The sequence below is a fragment of the Diadema antillarum genome, unplaced genomic scaffold (genome assembly GCF_040938485.1).
Source record: "Diadema antillarum isolate AM-2024a unplaced genomic scaffold, OU_Dant_1.0 seq00000113_RagTag, whole genome shotgun sequence".
Taxonomy (NCBI): Eukaryota; Metazoa; Echinodermata; class Echinoidea; order Diadematoida; family Diadematidae; genus Diadema; species Diadema antillarum.
In genome coordinates this window covers 436300-463946 of record NW_027271197.1, presented here as the reverse complement: position 1 = coordinate 463946, position 27647 = coordinate 436300, and the positions used below count along the sequence as shown (strand labels likewise).

The 27647-nt window shown below is 37.8% G+C and overlaps 1 protein-coding gene across 1 annotated transcript; it reads left to right on the top strand.

The window, feature by feature from the left end:
- The first annotated feature begins 2748 nt into the window (after positions 1-2748).
- Positions 2749-27529, top strand: LOC139727055 (uncharacterized). The gene is made up of 10 exons (XM_071638035.1): positions 2749-2948; positions 3362-3631; positions 19134-19364; positions 19934-20088; positions 20915-21144; positions 21654-21715; positions 22544-22789; positions 24654-24804; positions 25698-25837; positions 27302-27529. Exons 1-10 carry the CDS (start codon positions 2820-2822, stop codon positions 27527-27529), a joined length of 1842 nt encoding a protein of 613 aa, XP_071494136.1. The 5' UTR covers positions 2749-2819.
- Positions 27530-27647: the final 118 nt, after the last annotated feature.

The window sequence follows — 27647 nt, the reverse complement described above, 5'->3', positions numbered from 1 at the left end:
ATGTATACATTTAAATAATCAACATCATACGAAAAACCGTTTTTCAATGATTTACAAACTTCAATCAACTCAGATTCATCTATGGGTTTTAAAAAATCGACTTGGAAAAGTGATCTGTGAGGTAAGTATCGAATGAAGGAATACATGTCATATTATCAGACGATGAATCTAATGCAGTTTTACAACAGTTTTCAAAATGAATATTAAATTCATTTGCTATTAACTGAGGATCATTTATTTCCCTATCATCACTAACAAAATAATCAGGGAAATGTTTCTTAGATTTTTTTCAAAATATCATTAATTATTGACCACATACCTTTGTTATCATTTCTATTTTCTGACATTCTGTTACAATGAAATGTTTTTTTAGCATGACGTAAACAATTGTTCACTTTATTTCTACACATTTTATATTTCCTTTCATTTATAAAAGTTTTATCATTCAAAAATATCTTATACAATTTATGTTTCTTCTTTATATATCTTAACAATTCTGGGGTAATCCATGGTTTCCTTATTTTACACTTACGGACACTACTTTTCTTCAAAGGCAAATTTCTGTCTACTACTGAAATCAACAAAAACAAAAATATATCATAAGCTTCATTTGCATCAGAAGTTGAATATACAGAAGACCAATCTAAATTACTAAGTTCTTGTTTTACCTTTTTCAAACCTTCATCTGATATTTTTCGATTAATTTTCTCCTGAGATCTTTTCTCATGTTTTAATATTGTTGTATTTGCAAACATAAAAATTGGTAAATGATCAGTGATATCAGCATAAAAACTGCCACAATCCAACTCAGAGCAAATAACATTGGTAAAAATATTATCAATAAGTGTTTCACTATTCCTTGTTATACGTGTAGGGGTATAAATTAAAGGGACCAAACCATAGGATGAGTTGAGATTTATAAAACGTTTGGCTTCTTGATCTAACGAAATTCCCAATAAATTTATATTAGAATCACCTACGATATATACATTTCTACGTTCATTTGAAATAATACGAAGAACTCTGTTATAAAAATCAAAAAACAAATCCATTTTACATCCTGGTTTCTTATATATCACACCCACAGATGAGTTGTTATTACTGCCCTCAAATCAACAAAAAGATATTCACAACAAGCCTTCTCTTCTTCAGTTTGAAGGATATCAATTCTGGTCTTAAATCTAATACTATCCAAAATGAAAAATGCTACCCCACCCCCTTTCCCAGAATACCTATTTGAATTTATAAAAGTATATCCTTGCAATTTATACGGGATTATAGGAGTATCAACTATCCAAGTTTCAGATATTGCTATCACAGAAAAAGAATGTTTAAGTGATGATAAAAAATCATAAATGGAATCAAAGTTTTTCTGCAAACTTCGGGCGTTGAAATGTATCAAACTAAGACCAGATCTATCATCAAACTTCAGATTAAATTCACATGGCGTATAACATTTGTATGAATTGGATATTTCTAAGAAGTGAATATCTGGATCTATACTTTCAAGTGTATTACTCATTTTGAATATAAACAATTTTTTATCAAATATTCAGCGTCAATGGAATTTATTATAATCAGTAGTATTGAATACTGTATTTGAACATATTTATATCTTAATTCTGCAAGTTTTGCGAAAGTTATGGATGAAAATGAAATATACACACACAGAGACATCACAAGAAACACACACATTAGGATTCATTCGAGGACACTACTGGAATAAAGGGGGGGAAATCAGACACAAAATTTAGTAAAACACAAAAATCACATCAAAGAGTCAAAAAGAGTTCAAAAGTCTTTGAGTATACAGAAGAAAAAGTTAAAGTTCTACCAGGAGATAGGATGGTCGAGACTTGATGATTATATCATGCATGTTAAAAGTCACAGCTTTTTTATGTCTTTTGTGTTGTGGACCAGTCTTGTTTGATTGTTAGTTCCTTTCACCAGCACGTAGATGCGACCGTCTCTGCTCCATGCCTGTTCAACTTTTTCGTTTGCCCTTGCCTCACTGAGGAGTTTCTGATTCCGTGCTGTCAGATCCTCTACGATAGACATCCTCTGACCCTTGAGCTTGCGGCGTTTGGAGATGAATTCCTGGCGTATCCTGTACGATCTGAATTTCACGATGATGCCCTTCGGGTTGTCTTTGCTCTGTTCCCTCCTCGGTCCAACTCTATGAGAACGTTCAATGTCCTCCAGCTTCAGGTCTGCTTTCAAGTGCTCTTTCGTGATGTATGACCAAGGAGGTACTAGGCGACGTACCTACTTCGTATGGCTATAACAGATTAAGTGGCGAGATCTAACTAATTTCTAAAAACAAGGTCACCTTCAAGCACAGTGACGGCCAATCGACTCAAATGGGTTTCCCCTTTCTCTCCTCTGTTGTCAGAATTTGAATCTGGACAAAGTTATATCAAAACAATTCTAATTACTGTACTTTGTTTTTGACATATTAATTATTAACACACCAATGAAGTCTGTTAAGAGTATATTTTGGTATGAATACGGTGTTTTGGAAGTTACACGACTCAGGCGCTAAATATCGTGACACTGGTATCATTTGCTAGATTGAACAAAGAACCAGAATCATGTGGACAGAAAGGTTGACTGCTGAAAATTATCTTTAAGATAGTCGATACCACTTCCCTCTGAAAAAGGTAATGGCCAGTTGGCATTTATGAAAATTGTGTGGCCAATTTTGCTCCGGTTGATCAATTTCAGCTGTTTCCGCGGACCGCGAGTGCGCCAGGGAGTGTGAATGGCCACCAGCACCAAAACACTGCCGATATAACTTCAGTCTGGAGTGGTACTACTCTATGTCCAAGGCCTGCTACGGGTGTCCCTCAAACCTGACCGATTGCTCTCGACCCCACTGCATTCCACTGAATGGCGTTCATCGACCGATCACCGTGGTCAATAGGATGTTTCCTGGACCCGCTGTTGAGGTATGAAATGCATTCATGGACCACTCTGCATAATTTGAGCCAAATCCCAATTTCAGTGCGTACAGGGAACTATATCCCAAGAATATCTTCTTCTTCCTCCTTCTCCTCCTTCTCATTCTTCTTTTTTTTTACTTCTTCTGCTGTTTATTCTGCCTCCTTCAGTCCTGAAAATATTGCAGATGGCATAATTAATTGTGTGTGCGCACGCGCATGTGTGTGCGTGTGCGCATACGTTGCAATAAAGGGCACTCTGGTATACAAATGCGTTGATGATGGGTATCCGTATTTTTTTTTTTAATCGAAGCGGACATATCAATTCATCGAAAATGTATGTTCCTAACTTTCGTCTGTCATGTTAGAATAGAGATCATACATTTATTAATATTATTTGCATTCGCGTTGCTATTTTTCAGGTATGTAAAGGAGATACGATTGAGGTTAACGTCTACAATCACATGATAAACGGTGAGGGCGCAAGCATTCACTGGCACGGTTTCCCCCAGAGGAACACGCCCTACATGGATGGGGTTTCCATGGTAACGCAGTGTCCAATAACGGAGTTCACCAGCTTCACCTACGAGATGGTTGCAGAACATTCGGGTACTCACTGGTGGCACGGTCATTCAGGAATGCATCGTTCAGATGGAATGTTTGGAGCACTGATCGTGAGGGAACCCGCACAGGTAAAATTATCATTGTTGAAGAAAGAGTTCATTTCTTCGTATAAATAGCTACTATGTAGGTTTGAAATCTTGCCAATTTGGCCTATATGTTATCATTTCTCAAGGGTAATGGTCGAATCATTTTGATGGGTCTGACATAGCCCTCTTCTACATACATGGGCGGTGAGTTGGCTCAGTCGGTAGCGCGTCTGCCTCACGATCACGCGGCCCGGGTTCGAACCCGAGTCTGGACTGAGCAATGTTGTGTGTAAACATACCGTCCCCTCTAGCAAGAGGCAAAACACTCTGTCCCTCGGATAGGACATAAAATGGAGGTCCCGTGTATGAGAGACTCACAGCTCATGCACGTAAAAGATCCCGCTTCATTCATTCATCGCAAAGAGCAGGGTGTCTAACCCGGTGAAGTGGTCCCACCCCACATCCAACTGGACCCCATGGAAGACCAGCTTAGTGTAGCTGAATATGGGCTATGCAGCCATCTTCACGGATGGAAAAATGAACAAAATGAACATAACTATCTAAGGGTATCTATCTAGAATACGTGGCTGCTGCAGTCAGCTGACCTTTAGCAGTAAATATCATGGGTCGTGGAATACTGTTCTCCAGACGAATGATTCAGAATCAGCTGAGAGAAATATTATTAGTAGAGCAGATAAGCCCAAAAATTGTGCAAAATTTGACTAAAGCATGAAACGTTCACCAGTGTTAGTACATATGCTATAAGATTCATTTTAAGATCGGGAGGTAAGTCTGAATTAACCTCTGATGACGTCAATGACCTCAAAATTTCAGAAAATTAATATTTTGCGTCTTTGATTTATGTTAAACATGGTAATGATGTATTAAAAACTAATTTTTGTTGGAGTGGAATTGTCTTCATGTTCCACAGAGCCCTGACAGGTTTCTACCGTTGGCCCCTGATGACCTCCAGAGGTTAATGACCTCAAAATATCAGAATATTGATATTTTGCGTTATTGATTAATGATAAATACGGCAATGTTGTACTAAAACCATTTTTTCTCAGTCGAATTGCCTCAATGTTCCACAGATCCTCGACAGATTTCTACCTATGACCCCCGATGACCTCCAGAGGTCAATGACCTCAAATTATCAGAATATTGATATTTGGTGCAATTGGTTGATGATAAACATGATAGCGATGTCCAAATTAATTCATTTATGTTACAACTGAAGCGTTTTCCTATTCCTCAGCTCAAAGGAAATTATCTACATGTCTCTGCCTTTGACCTCTGAGAATATGTGACAGGTCAATGACCTCAAAATATCAGAATATTGATATTTGATGCTTATTCAATGATTAACTAATACATGGTGTGCAATCATGCATTATGCTATTAGCATTAGAAGTGTCTTCTCATTTCACAGAACATTGGTCATTACCCTGTGTATATCCAACTTTGACCTCTCAGGACAATGTGAGGTCAGACTTTTAGAATATCAGAATTTGAATAGGATTACATATATTGATGTTTGGCTTTATTGGTTTAATCCTAAATGTTTAATCATGTACAAATCACGCCTTGACGTTAATCAAAGTATGTATGCATATTCCACAGAGCATTGGTTCATAGTAACAGGTCTCAGGAATGTGAGCGGTCAAGTTACTTCAGAAATGAAGCTTAAATGTGTACGTGTCTTCAGTGATGGCAGTGACCTCAAATACAATATTCATGTTTGGGTAAGTTATGCAGAGTAGCTTGCATGAAATTATGTGCAACATTATCCAATTTGCACTGGGTAAAGTTTGTACGCTTAAAGGGGATGGCTAGTAACTGATCAGTGGGTAGCAGTGGGAATGCCAGAGGATGATTGTTCCAATCCTTGTGGGATTCATTTAAGAGTACCTTTTGTGTGAATATCATTTGCTTCAGAATGGTCTCATATTCAAGTAATGTGCAGTTTAATGTTTCCAGGTCAGCGTGGCTGGTCAGTGACGGAGCATTAATCTGCACATTACTTGAATATGAGACCATTCTGAAGCAGATAATTTTCACACAACAAACCATACTCTTAAATGAATCCCACAAGGATTGGAACAATCATCCCTCAGCATTCCCACTGATTCCCATTGATCGGTTACTAGCCATCCCCTTTAAACATGAAAGGTGGAGAGAGGAGTACCATATTTTTGGTTGATGCTTAATAGCTTGTGAACAGGCATATTATGGCAAAGTCCCTTGAACTGGATGAAAGGGTGAAAGATGCTAACCAGAAAGCAACAGAACCACCTCATCGGGTGTACGTCACAAGTCAAACAACCCAAGAGTCGTACAGCCCATGAGTTACGCAGCCCACTAGTCATACATCCCGTGACCTACACACTGTGCTGTCCGCGAGCTCGACACTCGAGGAAAACAAGGCCCACGAGATTAATATTACATCAGAGAGCTTAATCTATTCAGTGTAGGTCTCGTGGACCCCCCCCCCCCCTCCCAATGTGTCGGACTCTTATGGGCCTGGTTTGCCTATAGCGTCAAGCTCATGGGCAATGTTACCTAGTTTCGAGCTGGCGGGCCTGTGGTGGTCAGTGTCAAGCTCGTGGGCTGTATGATTCCGATGAATGACTCATGGTCCTGGGGCATACAGTGACACCATGGACCATCTGGAAAACGGCATACTGTAAGGCCTATCATGCATTCCACACGAAACAATCCTGTGTCTTGCAACTTGCTATTGTCATCCAATTAAGTTTGAGTTATTAAGTCAGGCAATTTGGGGCATTTTTAATGACCTCTTTAGGTACCTCACATCCAAAAAGGAGTGGAACTACTATTTGCTCTAATTGTCTTCCCTATACTCTATACTCCTTAACAATTGGGCCTGGCCAAGAGTGGTGCCCCCATGCCCAAATATTTCTTGTTTCCAATATGGCCGCAATCCGGTTTGCATCAGGGTACGCCACTGCAGCGGGTACGCCACTGCAGCGGGTAATATCACCTGCATGATCCGGTTAAAACTCTGTCAGCAAGTGATGATTCAGTGTAACCTCCTGCTGAAATTAATCTAGATCTATACCCTCGATCTCTTTCAAGACAGGGCAGTATCTGCGTCTTCAGTGAAGCACGCGATGGGCGGGATCGGCACACAGCTCTCCTCCACGCCTAAACTGGGTAGACATCCTGAGGTCAGAGCAGCGTTGTTATAGGTGCACAGTCACTGTATGTGATCATTTATAGTCTTCCAATGGCAATATCTAAACAATTTGGGTGAAGACAAGCTTGTCGCTGTGATGGGTGCATTGCACATAGAGTACAGGATGCACAAGATGATAAGAAAGCTTCTTTTTGACTCACGGGGTAGGCTACAATCCGTTCTCAGGCAGAGGTTCTCAATTATCGGGTCGTGCTCAGGCTGCACGCAGTGAGCTGAACACCATATCAAGTATACGCGGTATGCCCAACTGTAGGACCTGTGTCCTACAGTGTTAGCTATATAGGCAAATATACGGGACCATCCCATGAGACCGACAACCGCGAGTTATGCACCCACGAGTTCGACATTGAAAAAAGGTCCACGAGTAATACGGTCCATGAGTTCGACATTACAGGTAAAAATAGCCCACGAGTTCGACATTACAACTAGGGGCTTCATGTGTCGGTCTTGTGGGCCTTGTTTGCTTTTAAATAACAGTGTCGAACTCATGGGCTGTATTACTCGTGAGCTGTATGATTCGTGGGTCGGTCTCGTGACGCTCTCCCAAAGATACTCCCCAGCCATGTCCAAGCACCTAAGAATGTTAATGGACCTTGAATGTCGTCATAAATGACGTATTACGGCATGTACCGCCTTAAATGACGTTATACCTGTGAAACATACAGCTGTACCCTTATGGCGTCACCAGGGGATATGGTACCAAGTACAATAGTACACTCTTAACGGTATTCTAAATAACTGTTTCTTACACCAGGTGGAAAATATCAACGGTACTGTCCTGATTTACAATAAGGAATTCACCTAAATGATTAAAGTCAGGTTTAATTGTATTTAGTAGTGATCTCTATAACTGCCGAATTTACATCCCTTAATTTTGAAAATCTATAGCAAACTAGACAAATTGAAAGCACATAAATTCAACAAAACAAAGATTCTACATCCAATTAATTTCAAACTTTCTTCAATCCCAATATACTTCAAGAGATTGAGAGTTTATATCAGGTTAATTTTTAGCATTTCCCACATTTTGCAATTCTTGACACTGCTTTGTGTGTAATGATATGGGAAAAATGCATGGAAAAATCAAAATACATATTTGTGTATTTTACGTGGAATCAATTCCCGTCTGTTGTCTTAGCAGAATTTCATCAATCTTGCAATGTTGTTGTTTCTTATTTTCCCTCTCCATTACGAGTATATTTATAATGAACGTGTTGATCAAAGTTGTTGATGTCCGAAAATGTGAGGCTGTATTGCCGGTGGCCTATTGCAGGTGGCCTTCAATTTGTTTTTCACATCACATTGACATGTTTAACAGACTGTAACTCACCAAGGTGCCTCTTGAAATGTTTTGAAAAACTTCTGCTCTATTTCACATGAACGGATGATTATCAGTTGTCTTTCTGCTATCATCTTGTGTGACACTAAGTATTGTTTCTCTTCTAAAAATAGCGTGCCAATTAATCAGCACTTACGGTTGGTGCTCCGATATCAAGGCATTCCAACCCACCTCCAACCTATAGTCTAGACATCCGTAGGCGTTGTGGTGTAGAGCGGGATCTGAACATCTCTCATGAAGCGAGACTTCTTTTTTCTGTCTTCTACCCACTAACAATGTGAAACAAAGTATTGTTTCTCTTCTAAATATAGCGTGCCACTTAATCTGCACTTACGCTTGGTGCTCTATACAAGACATTCCAACCCACCTCCAGCTTTGATATCAGTCATGTCAGTAGACGTTGTGGTGTAGACATGGTAGAGCGGGATCTCAACATCTCTCACGAAGGGAGACTTCTCTTCTTTTTTTTTCTTTTCTTTTCTTTTTCCCACTAACAAATAAGTCTAGCAGGAATTAATTATAGAAGCATTCGCACATACTGTTTACATTTCCCATCACATGCTCTTAACATCGGAATTTTCATGTGCACATTTTGCCTGCAAAAGAATTACCAAGAACTTTTCAACACAATACATTTGGTCCATACATAATTTACTCGACAGAGTGATTTGTAGGGGCCTACTTATCACCGTCCACGTACTCGAGCAGATTTCGCTAAAGATACAAGTATGTTCACAAGACAGTAGAATGATTTGACTTTTAACCTATCAGACTGCTTGTCTTGAAATGTCTTCAAACGGAAATGAAAGTAATTCCTGTTAAATAATTACCCTCTTGTGTGTGTGTATATATATATATATATATATATATATATATATATATATATATTATACGTCCTGTACTACTTTAGCGGGGGGGGGGGAGGGTTCAACAAACTACTCGAATCCGATTTATTGATGTTTTCCTGGGAAAAAAAATATGGCGTAGAAATCAATTCTATTGAGATATGTCATTGGAATCACCAGCGTAATATTTCTTCATTTATAAGAAATATATCGCATTTGTCACTTGCTGCATTTTGCCAGGGTGGGGCGGTACAGGTTTGACAGATCTGCGAGTGCATTATACAGTGTAATTAATATTTCTTCCCCGGGGACATGGTGACGTGCACTTTACAATTCAATGTTCAATTTTCCTAAAGAGTACACCTAAACAGGGGCGGCGGAATTGTGTGTGTGTGTGTGTGTGTGTGTGTGTGTGTGTGTCTGTGTGTCTGTGAGGGTGAGTGTGTGTGGGTTTTTTAAAGAAAATGAATTTGACTGATATATGGCGAAAACGGAACCCAGTGTTAAAGCGACTTACTTTTAGGCAAATCGCTCCGCTGGTTCAAAGTCGTTTAGACTACTGGTTTATATCAAAGGATTTGGAAAGTTCAGTAAGAACATGTGAGATTATATCATCAGTAGCACCTGATCATTCTGGGATTTTTTTACAACTGAAATCTATTCGATATAATGAAAGTTATGGGAAGTCTTATTGGAAATTTGATAATAGTTTGTGTTTTGATAAGGAATTTGTACAGGGAATGAATGGAGAAATAAAAAGTATTGAATTACAGTGGTTGACGGAGTTTGATACTAAATCTTCTTTCTGGGATTTTTTAAAGATGAAAATGAGAAATTTTGCAATGAAATTTTCGAAGAAAAAATCAAAGGAGAGAAGATTAAGTATACAGCAATTGGAATATGAAATAGATATTTTGGAGAAAAATCTTCTGTCGTCTCCTGATAGTGGTGGAATTTTAAAGGATATAGAGAGTAAAAAAACGGAATTGAAGAAATTGTATAATGTGTATACGGATGGATTAAAAGTTAGGTCAAGAGTGGTCTGGTATGAAGAGGGTGAACAGAATCAAGAGTATTTTGAGCAGTTGCTCAAGTCGAATAAACAGAAAACGGTTATACGGGAAATGTGCGATGATAAGGGAGATGTGATTAAAGAGAAGGATGTAATAATGCGATTGATTAGAAATTTTTATAGAAATCTGTATTCAGAAGATGAATCAGTGTGTGATGATTTCAGAGAAAGTGTATTTTGTAAAGACATTCCTCAATTAAGTGATGACAGTAAGAATTTTTGTGAAGGAAAAATTACTAAGGAGGAATGTTGGGAGTGTTTAAAAAGTATGAACTTAAATAAATCACCTGGGAATGATGGATTTACAGTTGAATTTTATCTTACATTTTGGCCACAAATAGGAAGTTTATTGGTTGAAGTTTTCAATGAAGCTTTTGAGAAAGGTTGTTTAGCAACGTCTCAAAAACAAGGTGTAATAACATTGATTGAAAAAGAGGGCAAAGATCCATTATTTATAAAGAATTATAGACCGATTACTTTGTTGAACACGGATTATAAGATGCTTTCTAAGATAATGGCAAAGCGAATAAAGGGAGTTTTATATGAGATTGTTCATCTGGATCAAGTTGGTTATATAGAAAACAGGTATATTGGTGAGGCTTTGCGTTTGATAGACGATATGATTTTCTATTGTAATAATTACTGCGAAGAAGAGGCATATTTGATAGCAGTTGATTTGGAAAAAGCGTTTGATTCAGTTTCGCACAAATTCTTATTTAAGGTGTTAGAATTATTTGGGTTTGGTGAGTCGTTTTGTTCTTGGGTGAAAATCATGTATAATGGAATAAGTAGTTGTGTTATGAACGGAGGTGTTTCGACAGGTTATTTTGATATAAAGCGAGGGGTGAGGCAAGGCGACCCATTATCACCATATTTGTTTTTATTGGTAATGGAAATTCTGGCGCAGGCGGTGAGAAGGGATAATGGGATTAGAGGTATTCAGTTTGAGAATTTTGAGGTTCGACAAGTTTTATATGCTGATGATATGACTTTATTTGTTAGACATAGGTCATCAATTATCAGAATACAGGAAATATTTAAGGATTTTTATGAATTATGTGGTTTGAAGGTTAATATTGATAAAACAAAGGTAATGAGTATAGGGAATAAAAAAGGGAGAACATGAAAGATTACCCATGGGTAATGTTGTAACTGAAATAAAGATTTTAGGAGTGTATTTTGCATTGGATATTAAGGTCAGAGAAGAAATGAATTATAAAGAGATACTGAGTAAGATTAAAAGACTTTTGGGATGGTGGAGACAAGGAGATTTGACTGTAATGGGAAAAATATTTTTGCTCAAAACATTATGCTCTGTCTAAATTATATTATGTATCTTCATCAATAGAGGTTCCAAAGTGGGTAGTGGCAGATATCAATGAAATTTGTTTTGAATTTATATGGAATGGTAAAGATCGAATTAAAAGGGTTATTTGTTATCAGGATTATAGTGAGGGCGGTCTTAGAATGACAAATTTTGAATTGTTTGTTAAGAGTCAACGAATTATGTGGTTGAAGCGATTGTTATATGGTGAGAAGCTCATGGGATGGAAACTTTTTTTTTATTATATTTTTAGGACTGCGGGAGGAAGATTCATATTTTTGTGCAATTATGATATACGATTTCTAAAGTTTAATGTACCATTGTTTTATTTAGAAATTTTGAGGGCATGGCAAGAAATGGAGAATAACCGGAATTATCAAGAAGGCAAGATTAATCCAATCTTTTTTTAATAATAAGGATTATTTGTGTAAAGGGAAAATGATTTTTTGTGAAAATTTATATAGGAAGAATATTTATTTAGTGAAGCAAATTTTGGAAAAAGATCGTATGAGATCAGCAGTATATTTTCACAGGTTAGGATTAGATAGTGAAAATATAGTTAAAGTTTGGGAAATAGGGGAGGTTGTTGTAAGAAGCCAGAAATTTGAGGGAAATATATATGATTTTTATTCTGTTGATAAAGAGGAATATAATATTTCTTTGAAAATTTTTGAGAATGTAATTCTATTGAAAGATGTTTCATTTAGAAAGGTGTATGAACTCTTTGTTACAAATTTACAGCAATTGTATGTTCTACGAATGAAAGATGGCCAAAATGATTATTTGTTTTCGAAAAAGGAAATTACACATATATTTTTAAGACCAAGAATGACAACACTTCTAACAAAACTTAGGGAATTTCAGTATAAATTATTACATGGAGTTGTTTATACAAAGGAAAATCTTTTTGAGTTTGGTTTCGTTGCAAATAACCGGTGTTCTTTTTGTGAGCAATCGGTAGAAACATATAAACATTTATTTTGGGATTGTGTGTATGTTAAGAATTTGTGGCAGGAAGTGATAGATAGGTTTGAGATGGCAGATCTTCGAAATATAGAGTGGAGAGACGTTCATTTTGGTGTTACGGGAAGGGATCCAAAAGTAAAATTTTATAGTACAATAATTTTCATTTTGAAATATATCATTTTTAGATCTAGGTCGGAGGGAAAAATTCCTACTTTGGGGGAAATTTGTAAAAGAATAATAAGTTTTCGGGATGAAGAAAAAGAAATTGCTATAAAAAGGAATAAGTTGGGATTACATTTGCTGAAATGGGAAAATGTTTCTGAAACGAGAGCTTAAGTATTGTTTTGTTTTCTTTTTTCTTTTTATTAGTACAGTGTAGTTATCAGTGGTGAAGGCAATATAATGTGTCATTGGTCGCGCGCGGGGAGGGATGAGTTTTTGGTGGTGTAAAAGTTATAGGATTTTGTCCGCAGCTATAGGAGTTTGATGAGTTTTGTTTGGTGAATTTGAATGGGTATTTGGAGCGGTATTTGGGTGCGGGCGGACGATGCTTTTCTGCATACGGCCATTACACGCTTGTATGTTGTATGTATCAATCAACATTTGGAAGTCGTTTTCATTAGGAAGGAAAGTGGTATCGCTTCGGGTGTGTTTTGTGTGTGGGGTTGTATGTGTGTATGTGCGTTTTTGGTGTTGGTGTGTATGTGTGTCGGTGTTTGGGGTGTATGTGTGTGGTGGTTGTGGATGTATGTGTTTGGGATTGTGGTGGGGGTGTGGGATAGGTTTGAGTGCATTGGGGTTGGTGGGGATGGGGATTTGATTTTCAATGAAATGATTTCATTCAGTTTTGTATAACGTATTTTTGTTGCTTTTTTATGTATATACCCTTGTATATATATATATACCCTTACATACTCGATTTATAATCGAGTTGTTATGTTGAAGAGAGATGATTGGCAGTATAAGTATACCATAGTCAAAGATACATATATATATATATATACTTTTTTTTGTACATGTCAATACTTTCTCGTGAAGAAATGGTCAGTAGGATTGATTTATAATCGAGTTGTTATGTTTGAAGGGAGATGATGGGCAGTATAAGTTGGTAATGGATTTGTCTTTTGAATGGCATTTGTACCGTTTTTATGTTCATGTTACACCCAGAATGGGTTGATTTATGATTGATTTGAATGAAATCAATAAAATATCATTGAAAAACCAAAAAAAGTGTTTGTGTGTGTGTGTTTTCTAAGCGTGGGGCCGGGGGGGGGGGGGGGGGGGGACCTCCGGGGCAGTGTTTTGGGCAAGGGTCAATAGTCAATTGTTTAATTATGTTTTTTGTGTGTCTGTGTGTGTGTGTGTGGTTTTGTTTTTGTTTTTGTTTTTGTTTTTGTTTTTGTTTTTTGTTTTTTGTTTTTTGTTTTTTTTTTTGGGTGGGGGGAATTCGTTTTCGGTATGCACCAGACCAGATTAATAAATATGGCCTACGCTCTCTAGAACATCATCATGTTTACCATTAATCAATGATGCCAAACATCAATATTCTGATAGTTTGAGGTCATTGACCTGTCATGGTCATCAGAGGTCAAAGGTAGAAACCTGTCTGTGCTCTTTGGAATATATGAAGACAACGTCATTATTGCGTACGTTACCAAAGTCCTTACGACTTTGTCCAAGCCGGCGACCAATATTGTACAGAGGCGGATGAATATTGGATTGGTCTGTCAATTTCTCTTTGTACTGGTCGGGGGTTAGGTACTCTCATAGGCACCAATCATCACCAAAATTCCAAAAGTAGAAGAAACTGCAAAATGCAGGAGAGTGATAGAATTTACACGGATAACACCAATGCTTACGGCATATTTATTCAACGACCTGCCTTCCCGTAGGTCTGAAATAGAGACTTCATTCACAAACAAGTTTCTTTCCTCACAACTTATTTGAGCATTCCACTCATCATTTAAGTAAGTCTTTACATTTTTGAGACTATTTCATATACCGTATTCTATGAGAAAGGGGGGGATTTGGTTAGTTGGGAGAAATGATGTTAGTGGGTGTGGCCACTTATCTCGACATCGGTACGGTCGATGAATGAGGTCCTCGTCTGCATGTCATTGTTGCTCTCGTCAGTGTGCCTGGGCCGTCCGTTGAGCGGTTTGCTGTCACGCTCTCATTAAACTCTTCGTCACCATCACTGTCCACTTAGTATCAGTCTAACAGGGCGCTTCAACATCTCCGATGACACCAGTTGACTATTTGGAGTTTGTAATTGCACTCCAAATTGCCGTGAACCAAAGTTTTGTCTTATCGTGACGCACAGTTTCTCCTCATGTGCTGCTCCTCGCCGATTCAATCATGACAGTCAGATCCTCATCACATTCACAGCGTAGGTCGATGGTGCATTCAGCGTCGATAAACCCTGACTTGGAGGGGGCATGATGTACCAAGGAAGGGGAGCTCCTGACTTTATCTCTGTGGTTTCTTACTTCAAACTTCCAAAATACTCTGCAGCCTTTACTTCACTAGATAGTGTGAAGCCGCTCCCATTGTGCTTGCTACTGTAACTGATTTTTCGGCTCAAACATGTTTTTTTGATAATTAATTTACTAGCAAACTTCTTTTCCCTAAAACATTTCACTGGCTCAATCTTCTATAAGGGTGCGGTGTTCACTAGAAATTAATTCCTTATTGGTCAAATGTTCAATTTGCTCCTCCTATTCGTTTCTTTGAAAACTCAACTTTCAATGATTCATCTCAATTTCTGAAAAACTCGCCCACTACCTTTTAGCTCCTTTGTTTACTTCTTCTCTGTAACCACTGGTAAAGACTTAATTGTTTCTTGGATAACAAAATGACAAACCAAATTGATATTAGTGTCCTTATGACATCCAAAGTCATCTTTGTTCTGGGTCGTTGTCCCTGAATTTGTCTTTGGAGCTCCTGTCTGACCCACTCCACTAAACAACTAGAGATTGTAATTTGTCATCACTGACAAATTAAGGTGATCCGATCTTTTTTTTTAATCAATGATTCGAGTCCTGATACTGCAAAGTCTCAGCTACAACATATCAAAATCTGAGAGAAATTCACCGAAGCATAAGTAAGATAGTGCTCGATAAAGAGAGTCATGTCAATTTTCACATCTAAAAAATTCCCTCCCATAGAGATAACACGTCATAGCAAAGATAGAAAAAGAAGTACATATGACCTTTGACCCCACTTTGCACAGACAAGATGGCATCTGAGCAAAAAGTGGTTATTTTATGAAATGATCCCTGTAACATGGTCTTTACGTGTGCAAAATATGGGAAAGATAGGACATGTATTCACCAAGATACAGGATGAAACATCTATGACCTTTGACCCTAATTTACATACCCAAGATGGCGTCTGATCAAGTAGTTGTGATTTTATGAAATAATTTTCGTGACATGAACTAAACATGTGCAAAATATGAAGGTGATAGGGGCTGTTTTTCTTGAGTTATTGCAAAGAAAGTTGCAAAAAGAAAGAAATATTTCAATACATCGAAGATAAACTTTAATTTCAACCAAGTTTTTTTACGTGATCCCGACAACGTATGAAAAAACGAAGGGCACATTCACGATAGCCCTACATCTCAGCTACAACATATTAAAATCTTAGAGAAATTCACCGAAGCATAAGTGAGCTAGTGCTCGATAAAAATAGTCATGTCAATTTTCATTTCCATAAAAATTGCACTCCCATAGAGATTACACGTAAACTGGTCAAATTTGACAAGGTTACCTTCAATCCATTTTTTTGAGGTGATGTCGTCATCAAATCAAAATTGTTTAATTACATTTATGAAAGAAAATTTCATAAGCTACAATATATTGAAATTTGGGTGAAAATTGGCAAAGGATTAGTGAGATACGCTCGAGTAAACTTGAAATTTGATGACGTCATTTTGAAAATTTACTTTTTTTACTTTATTAAGAAATTTGATATCTTTTAATCATTTTATCAGCATAGCCAGCCCATGAAATGACATGTACAACTCATCACCTTTCAGAATATGTAAAGAAAATGGGGGGTCACCGTCCATCCTGACGAGTAAAATCCGATTTAAAATTGGCGGTTTTTTGGCATAGTTGCACTGTGTATCCCCATTGACGCACGCGCGGAATTTTGAATTTGACGGGCCCGTATGACGTCATATTGAGTCGGATCGACTTGAAACTTGGTAGAAATATTCCTTGAAATTTCGGACATCCGATCCGTGTGAAAAAATTGAAAATTTCTATTTCATATTAGCTGTGCGTGCGTATATGTGCGCGCGCGTACGCGTCCGTCCAATTTTTTCAATTTTTCAAAAAATGCTCCAAATGGTCTGAAACGTGTGCAAAAAAAAATTGAGCTGGATTTGAGCATACAAATATTTCAACGCGCGCGTACGCGCGCGTTTTGAGATAAATATGAATTTTGAGAATATGAGTAGCATGCGCTTGACTTGAAATATATGTGACGTAAATTTCATTGAAATATTCCATTCCATTAATGAGATATGATTGAAAATGTGTTTTCATATAATGACGTCATAGTGACGTCACGGTCGACTGATCACTACGATTTTACTTGACCCGTCGTCTTTGGGACATGATACATATATGGTATAATTTTGGCATTGATAGGAAGAGGACTTTCTGAGCTAACCGATACACAAATTTTGTCCAGAAATAAAGAAGAAGAAGAAGAAGGAAAACAAAGAATCAGTACAGATACAGAAGGTGATCCGAGAGGATACTCGGATCACCTAATAAATGCTAAAAATGAATAGAGACATAAATTCTGGCAGGGGGGACCTTCCTACTCAGAGGGTCATTTATGTTTGGAGATCAGAGGGCAAAAACACGTCATCACGTCATTCCACGTCATCACGTCATTCCCCATAATTTGGTGCGGGGCTTTGGGGATGGAGAGTGAATGGAACTGACCACTAGCGGGGAAAGTAGCCCATGTCACACTCATAAATTCCTATGACTATGGACTGTTCTTAGGAGAGGAGAATTGACCAAAAAAAAAAGGAAATGGCTTGAAGGAAGATAAACGGTTTCATAAACTTCAAGAAGGGGAAAAGACTGAGCATATTGACGTCACAAGGTGACTGTGAAAACGACTGCAATGTTCTGTTGTATTCTCTATCCTATTCTATTTTATTCTATTCTATTCTTTATCATTATTAAAGGGATCGTACAATTTCGGTTGAGACCTAATTTCAGGTTTCTGATATTTTTTGGTGAGATAACGAGAAACCTCTTATGAAATATGAAAGAGCATGTAATTCTATGAGGAATTCAACGTTTATTTGATGAAAATTGGTTTTGAAATGGCTGAGATATAAAAAAAAAAGAACGATTCTAATAAAGTGTGTGACCCACACTTTATTACGATCGCTTTGTTTTACTTTGTTTTTGGATATTTCAGTCATTCCAAACTCGATTTTCATCAAATAAACTTTGAATTCCTCTTAAATGGATGCTCTGTACAATATCATAAGTGTTTTCTTGGTATCTTGCAAAAAGTTTAAAGCCCAATTTTCATCTCCACCAATACTGTATCATCCCTTTAAAGTGCTAGTAGCCATGGGGGGGGGGGGGGGGGGGCATTTCACGAAGGAACTTGTTGGATGAAATGTCCGACAAGTCAATTATATCCGACAAGTTTTGAGAAATCAGCCAATCAGACTAAAGAATTTCTCAAAACTTGTCGGATATAATTGACTTGTCAGATATTTCATCTGACAAATTCCTTCATGAAATGCCCCCTGGGCTACACTTTTTGTAAAACAGATATGTTTGTTTTGTACATCCTCTAGAGATCACCAGAGGTCAAAGGTAGAAACCTGTTTGTGCTCTTCGGAATATGAAGCAAACAATTTCATTGTGAAACAGATATGCTTGTTTTGTACATCTTAACGATGTTTATCATTTACTAATAACAGCACAGTTCATTATTATATTATTTTGAGGACATTGACGTCTAAAGATCATCCGAGGTCAAAGGTAGAAACCTGTCAATGCCCATTGGAAACGGAAGATAGTTTCTTTGTAGCGCAAATGCATATTTAGTACATCGTAACCAAGATCTAAACCTATCATTCACAGATGCCTCCAAACATCAATATTCTGATATTTAAAGTTCTCTGGAGGTCATCGGAGGTCAAATCAGACTTACTTCCCGATCTTAAAATGAATCTTACGGTATGTACCAGCACTGGTGAAAGTTTCATGCTGTAGTCAAATTTTGCACAATAATTTCATGATTTTGAGGGCTTAACCGCTCTACTATAAAAGCTTGAGCTGGTAGATAAGTAGCACAGCACGTTTCCACCCTTTTCTTTTTCTTTCTTTCTTTTTTTGTTTTTGTTTTTGTTTTTGTTTTTTGTTTGTTTGTTTGTTTGTTTGTTTGGTTTTTTTTTTTTTTTTTTTTTTTGGGGGGGGGGGGTAAAACATTTGTATGAAACGGAAAATCGTTGTCACGCAGAGTTCCGAAAATACACATTAGCATGATTAGGACTAAAGAACCGTAAGAATGATTTCTACGTCAGAAATGGAGGAAAAATCCCCAAACATACACTTTTTAATAGGCGAAAGTATACTACCAATGAAAGAAAATATGTGCAAAGCTCTAATTGTTTCAGCAAGAATTCGACAAAAATTTTAGAATCAAAACTTTTCTACGACATGTTGCTATCTATTTAATATTTGCTATAACCATAAACATTATGTCACAAAATTTCTCTAAACGCGTACAGGCGGATCCACAAAGTTCGCTCTATGACTACGACCTGCCCGAGCACGAACTCCTCATCCATGACTGGTTTGACGTCCCCACTCTGGACAAGTTTGCTTCTCATCATTTCGACGACGGAAGCGGAAAGCCGGACTCGATCTTGATCAACGGCAAAGGACGTCGCGCTCCCTTTTTCGATGCCGAGACGAACTCCACTGTGTTTACGGCGAGGGAGATATTACACGTGAAGCAGGTAGCCAGATGCCGAGTTCACATTTTCAGGAATCACTCATCTCTCTCTCACACACATACACAATAGTTAGGATATTATAAGGGCTGACTATGGCGGCAAAATGTTATGAAAATCCTTGTCCGAATGGATTATAACTGACACGATACACAGTTATACAAACATACCGCTAAACAAACATTCTATAATATTATCCTTAAGAAGTAATCAGGATACAAGGCATTCTCAAAAATGGATTCAACTCAAAGCGAGATCAGGCAAATCAATGTAAGTGGACAGTTGTTCCATAATATGTATCTGTTTAAGAAAAAGTATCGTATAGCTTACGCAATTTGGCAATAAGCGTATAATTTTATTGTATATGAAGTCAATGTATGCCTTTTTATCTCGGGAAAGCAAAAACAAACATTATTGAATGCAATTGCAAGGCTATTAGTCTGACCATATAGCTGGAGAAATTAACAAGAAATGAAGCAACTATATTTAAAAAGATTAGGAGGCTTAACCAGTCAACACGTAATCACTGTAAACTGCATTGATACTGAGAATGATGGCTGTTCACTGTTCTTTAGGGTTATCGTTACCGCTTCCGGGTCATTAGTAATGCCATTACCAATGCCCCCCTCAAAGTCAGCGTGGACGCTCACAACCTGACTATCATAGCCAGCGACGGGCATGACATCCAGCCTGTCGATGTTGACGCCATTTTTGTCTACGGCGGCGAAAGGTGAGCCAAACTTGTCTTCTTTCTCTCTCTTTTTTCTGCGGAGAGCAAAAAGGAGGGAAGGGGTGATGACGATGATGATGATGATGATGATGTTGATGATGATGATGGTGATGATGATGATGATGTTGACGCTGATGAGGATGATGGTGATGGTGATGATGATGATGATAATGATCACTGTCATTACTGTGACGACGACGATGATGATGATGAGGAGGAGGAGGAGGAGGAGGAGGAGGAGAAGGAGCCGAGGAGGATGTTACTGCTGACGATGACTGTCATGTCGTGACGATGATGATGATGCTCGCTGTAGTAATAACTACGAAGAGACTCCTGGTCACAATTTCGACGGAGATAGTAATGATAATCAGGATGAACATACTAAGGATAAACTTCGTGTCCAGCGAAGTTTAGGATAAAATTGTCAAGGACAATAAATTTGTGCAAGATATAATGGAATGTCATTGTCAAAATTCTTGTTTTGTTTTTGCGTTCTCTCCGTCTTCCTCTTTCTGAATAAAGATGTGAACAAGACAAAACTCATGTCTGATGAAAAACTAATCTAGTGTGACCTAGAGTGCTAGAGTGTGTCCAAACATTCAGAGGGATTGGTGAGTGTTTTTGTTGCTTTTTTCAACCATCAGATCATATAATTCAATATCAACATTGTAGTATGCACTTCAGCAAGGGACTGTGAGAGATACGCATCCCCCTCCCCCCTCCACACACACACAAACACAATCAAAAGTCTGTATTGCCGCAGAAAATATTGGATTTGAAAACTTATCTCATTTGATATTATTATGAATATCATTATTTCTTCCAGGTTTGACTTCATTCTCGAAGCATACGAGGACCCGGGGAATTACTGGCTTCGCGTCAAAGGTTTCGGGGGAGCAAGTGATGTCCAGGAAGTAGCAATAGTAAGATACGAGGGCGTCCCTGACGGTGACCCAAGTGAAACGGAAGATATCGACAGAGGCGGTATCATTCTACAAGAATTCAACGAGCCCGCGTCCGAAACCATCTACACGATCGACGAAGTGATTTCGATAGGTATTCCTTCACAAACAAGCAAACAAATAAATGAACATGACGAACGTTTGGTTATCTCGTTTTCATTTTTTTTTCCTTGAGGGAATGCCACAAGCTGTGTCTGCAGTTACACACCGGGTATTTTTTTTAATCTTCTTTTTCGATTAATGGCCGACAGCGATACGTTACCTTCTGTAAGTGAAATCGGCCAAGTTGACCTTTTAGCAGAAGACCCATATTTCCTACTACTTTTCAACCAATATTTCAGCTTTCTCGTGCCTATTTATGTGAAAACCCGGGAATAAAACTGTGCTTTTATTATTGTCATTTACTATCTTATGCTTGAATACGTGACACCATCAAACATGTATGTATATAGAGTAAAAAATGAACGATATTTAGAACTACACCTTTTTTTTCTTTCTTTTTTTATTATGTCAGCATTCGGGGTCTCGAAATGTCATAGTTTCTATAATAATTGTCAATGATCGTATACTTAGTACATATTTTTTTCGTTTCGTCAATATTAGGTAACGATGTCATACCACAAGAAAACAAGGTTACTCATTACATCGCGTATGATTTCTACAAGGTAAGGTTCTTTCGAAGGTGAAATGGTAATTTGTAGCAGTGTCCGTCATCCAGACACCTCGCAATGATGTTCCTAAGATCTTGATTTCAGATTTGTTATACATTTGTCTAGCTAGAGTGAACTTGAAGAGTATAGGCCAAATGCCACTTCAACTGGAATCGCTAATGTATCTCTTGGCCTTTGTAGATATCAGCTTATCATTACGAGAATGCTCCTTGTAGTTACAGCTGCGTACGCCCTGGCCTCGCAAGGCCCAAACAAAAATATACCTGGATCTTTAAACATCGTTGTTGACAATATCAGCTATAACGTCACATGTACGCTGTGGTCTATTTGGCAGTTTTGCTATTATCGTTAGTAAGCGAAAATCGAACGATTCCATGCACCTACATGGGTATTATACATTTTAATTGAGGCATGTTATTTGTAAGATTTACTTTTTATTTCATATTTGTGTTTGAGTCATGAAGTCATGGTTGACATCTCTACATCCCCCCTTAAAAAAAACAAAAAAAACAAACCGATGATAACATTGATGATGATAACAATGATTATGACAATGATAAGACTGTAGTAGTAGTAGTAGTAGTAGTAGAGTAATAGAGTAGTAGTAGTAGTAGTAGTAGTAGTAGTAGTAGTAGAGTAGTAGAGTAGTAGTAGTAGTAGTAGTAGTAGTAGTTAGTAGTAGTAGTAGTAGTGAAGATAACAGTAATGACAATTACAATGAAAATGACGATAACGATATTGTGACTTCACGATAATGATAACAGTGGTAATAACAATGATAGTGATTTCCGTCACGCCATCGAAAATTTCACTCTATCCCAGGTGAACAATTACAATTTCCACGACCCGATTCTGTATCCCATCGAGGACATATCATCAACACATCATCTCTATTCGCCCCAACTGAACCACGTGTCGTTCAAGTTCGCTCCGGCCCCGCCCCTCACACAGTCGGCTGACATCCCCGCTGAAGATCTGTGTGAGGCGAGCGATGTGCTGAACATGACCGAGAGGTGCACAGAGGAGTACTGTGAGTGTACTCACGTCATCACAGTCCAGCTCGGTCAGGTAAGAAGTAAAAGGTCGCAAGTCCTGATACGTGAAATAGAGATAAAGAGATTCCTACCTGCTTCCCGACTATCATTACTTTCTATATGTTATGCCGAATATGGTTTTGAACGTGTTTTCTTTCACTAATTTGACAATGTTCATGTTTTTATCAATTTACTCACCCTGCTTCTACTCTCATGACTATTATATACGTCTCGGCCTGTACGCGTACTGTCACTACACTCCTAAATAAAGTTGTGCCTTGACATTTTTGTTGTGAAAAGGGGCTCGAACACCAAAGAGCATTTTGTTGCAATAACTTCCACGCTCTCGTTATATAGGTCAAAACATTGCCCTTGACTCAGGAAATTATACATCTTCCAATCGAATTGAAAAGACGTGTTCCTTTTCCACCTAGGCATAAATGGGCAATTAAACACTGCCATAATAAAATATTCTGCTATCGTTGCCGTGAAGTCGGTTTTGAGATCGAGGAACAAAACCAAATTAGTTGACTATAAAGCACTTCATGTTGAAGTTGACTTGAGTAAAGAGAGTATATTGAAGGCTTTGATTTAAAAAAAAAAAACAGCGAAGAACAAAGATATGGAATTCTACAGTTTTATGACCCTGTTGGTTGGAAGGTAAATGGCGCATTGTCCCATTTGTATGATTACATGACTGTGGCTGAATGTCTCTTTTCATGAGAACATGTGGAGGTTTTATTACCGAACTTTGAACCAAATTCTCATGCAAGAGGAAGACAGATAATAGGATAAAGTTGCACGTTTTCTTCTCAGACCATGGTCTTGTTTCAAGAGTGTGATGTTGACTTTGAAGTAGCCTCAAACTTGTTAAGGTCCAGAAAAAAAAAAACAACGCTAATTCTGTTTTCGAGAAGGTGAGAAGATTAAATTATCGAACTACGTGAAATTGCACGGTCACGTTTGGTCTGTTGTGTGAACAAATAGAGCGACAATCCATGCACCATAGCATGCTGTAGATTCCGACTGATATATGCGTAGAATCATGGGCTCCCTTTCAATGAAGACGCATGAAGGAGGAGTATACTGGGTATGGAGTACACAGAGTGGTCCCGAATACGTTTTGTGCAAGCAAAGATTTCCTTTATTGAATAGGAGTTGCCCCAGTGTATGCATGTGTGTATTGAAAGCTCGTGTATAAATATGTTTTGTAGTAATGGCAGAGACAGGCAGGCAGTGCTGGTTCTGGGGCCATCACATCCAAGATAAAAGGACAATACTCATTTTCTAGTTTTGCCTGCATGCGTTCGTCGCATTTTCGGAACAAATTACTGCTCAAATCTGTTTCGGATGTGTAATACCTGACTGCTCGCAAAAGTCAGTTAATCATATCTCCGTCTCGTTCCCCCCCCCCCTCTCTCTCTCTCTCTCTCTCTCCCACAATTTGAATAAAATGTTTTATATGTGAATATAATCCAATAATAATTATATACAATACTCGATACAAACATCGAATAGCATGCGTGTCAATATAAATTATCGATTTACATAGTTATTATTACTGTTTGAGTTTGTTAACAAGAAAGAATAGTTGTAAAAAGATATACAGTTAATTCTAGATTGAGTTAGTCTGTAAATGAAAATAGAAAACTTTGATTTCTTTTAATTTTTAAAGGAATATAGATGTTACTGTGTATATTTCTTTAGGGTTTTGGTGTTTGTTTGTTTTTGTTCTGAGATGTTTTTTGTATCACATTGCTTTCTGCTTTTAGTACTGCATTATTCACTGTGTAACTTTTCTTATATTTCTTAAATCTTATATCTTAAAAATGTGTATATAACGCAACAAGTTAATGATACTTGTCCTAATTATTAATCAACATTCTCTGATGTCACAGACGGTTGAACTCGTACTGATTGATGAGGGCGTTACGTTTAATTCCGGTCATCCGTTCCACATGCATGGGTATTCCTTCCAAGTTGTCGGCCTGGAAAAGTTGAATGGTTCCGGAGTAAGTCTGGAGCAAGTCATCGCGCTAGACAAAGCAGGTGAGAAGACACACAAGGTGTGCAACACGTATATAGGGATAAGAAAACAGGGGGAAAAATACATTTTTTTTTTTGACGGGGGGGGGGGGGATCGGTTCATTGCCTTCCAAATCTTGTGTGTAAAAAAAAAAAATCAAATCAAATCAAATGAAAGATCCTGAAAAAAAAAATGAGATAGTAAGTACAGGTATAATTATATCTTGCTTCCAAAAATTCACTATAACCGGAAAAATCCATATGAATGAAAAAAAAAAACAACAACAAAAAGTGAAGGTGATATTGATCATTCAGGGCGTCAAATCAAAATGCATTTAAGGTAGGGGCGGATCCATGATGAATTTCGTAAAATGGGGGGGGGGGGCAAAAAATATATTTGGTGCCGCTTCCAGGTTTCGTCTCATTTTTTAATTTTCATTTCTTTTGTTTTAACAAAGAAATAAAGAGGGGCACCCCCCTCTGCATCCGCCACTGTTAAGCTATCCAACAACCCTGATTGCGATTTCGACACGAATTTATTTTCTCTACAGGAATCGAACGAAAACCAAAAGGAAGACTTTCGCACATATTCAAATTGCTTGACTATATTTGAAAGGTTTATCACCGAGTTTGGTTGCGTTTGTAATGTCTTTTTTTTCTGCCATGTTTGGATGAGCGATGGAATACTGATGCTTCTGTGCCTTCTTGTTAACCATTTGTATGCCACGTTCATTTCCTCTCCATAGGATATTGTATGTAAAAATTTGTGCGCATTTTCCTCGTTGACACAGAAGGGGTTAAAGAGTGAGTAATTGCAAATATTTCATATACATGTAGGTCATAATGATACTATTTCTCGAAAGATAAGCTACTGTTTGAAAATGACCTAGTACTCATTCATCACATTGTACTCCTAGGTGCTTTGGCGCGAAATTTCGACCACCCACCCCTCAAGGATACCGTCATCGTTCCAGACGGCGGTTATACCATCGTACAGTTCGTAGCAGACAACCCAGGCTGGTGGTTCTTCCACTGCCATCTCGAGTTCCATGTAGTGGTGAGTACATCTCTTTCATCCTTGATCACCGGCTTTTAGAACCGAAGAGCAAACCCTCAGTAAAATGTCGAAAGCCAGATTGCATTATTTACTATTTGCAGATGAAACAAAAACTCAGCTTTAGTGCTTCAAACTATACAGTGTAGTTCTAAAATTTGAGCTTAGGATAGAAACAACTAAAAAAAATGTAAAAATTTTAATCAGTATAATCAATGTTAAGTATCGTTAAATAAACAAAATGTGAACAATAGTTATAATCATTGTTTCTGGAATAAACTGTCTACAGTTGTGGTTTAGTGAAAAAAATGGTGGTACACATGTATCTCCGTATACTTTAGTTTTTATTGCAATCTATGTATATGTTAGGATGTAAACAACTGACCTACACATATGCACCAAATGTGATAACTCAAACATTTTTAAAATCACTGCTCCCAATGGTACACTGTGCCTTTAAGTTTTGGTAAAATCCTTTCAAATGTTTTATATATTTGTTTGGTTTTTCTTTCAAGATAATAAGCCAGTTTGTAGTTTCACTTTGCGCATGAGCAGAAACAAGGTCAGTTGGACCAACAGGCATAATAGTTTTTAAATTCACTGGGATGAGCATCTGCAATGTAATGATTATTCATGAGATACTTATAAATGCTGCTTGCCAGCACATCCACCTGACAGCAAAAGTGGTATTGGGCTATATCAATAGAAAGAGATTGTCAATACATTCAATGCAAAATAATGAAATGGATGCTTTCCCAAGTGTAATTTGACGGATCGTTCTGCTCATCTGGTCTACACAAGTCTATTCTTTGTTTGAACAGGATTGTGAATCCCATAAATTGTTATGTAAAGCTTATGCATTATGTCGCTCTAAAACGAGTTAAGTGCCCCTATAACCGACTGAGAAAGAGAAAGGTAATTCGTACCAATGCGCCCATGAGCTAACTCCGAACTAGCTTATTATGCATACTTAAATCAGTCTTGCTTTTTTTTTTGCAGATTCATGCTCACTTTCTGTCTCTGACCTTAGTTTCATCATTGTGTGTAAGGATAGTCATAGCTAACACCTCACTTTTTTCATGATAAATTCTAAAACCCAATCTTAAAATTGATGCAAAACAGTAATATCTGTTTTGTTTTTCTTTGTCACCGGTGCCATCATCATCATTCATATGCTTATTTACTGTTACATTACAAATCATTATCATTGTGTTGTCATAAAGATAGAGATATAAAACAACGCGAAAAGGCAAAGTCTGCATTATTTTGATTCTAGTTGAGGATTCTTTTTTTATGGGGGGCATTTACTAGTCGAGAAGTCATCTTGTCGTCATGATCGTATTATATCATTACCGTGCGTGTGTCATGGAGATTCATCGCTCAGTACTTATCACAAATAAAAGCTGTGGTGGGTTATTGCCTCCATTAGCAAAGTGATGATAAGATTTGTGCTCTTTGTTTTTTCAGATCGGAATGGGGCTTTTGGTCCACGTGGGAACAGACGCCGATCTTCCGCCAGCCCCCGACAATTTCCCGCGCTGTGGCTCCTGGCCGACCGCGTCCGCACCGTCAGAGTCTACATCTACTCCGCCGCCGGCGACGGAAGGAGGCGGATGCGCGTTTCAACCATCTGTCGCTCTTGTGTATTTCATGGGCACTTTCATTTCATCGCTGTATGCGGTATCACGAGGATAACAACTGATTATCATTTCCTTGCATCTGCTTGAATGATGAATATCCACCCTGGTATGTCTTCTGGTAGAACAGTTTATTGAAACAATACTGAAAATGATATCTGCACCGTATAAACATT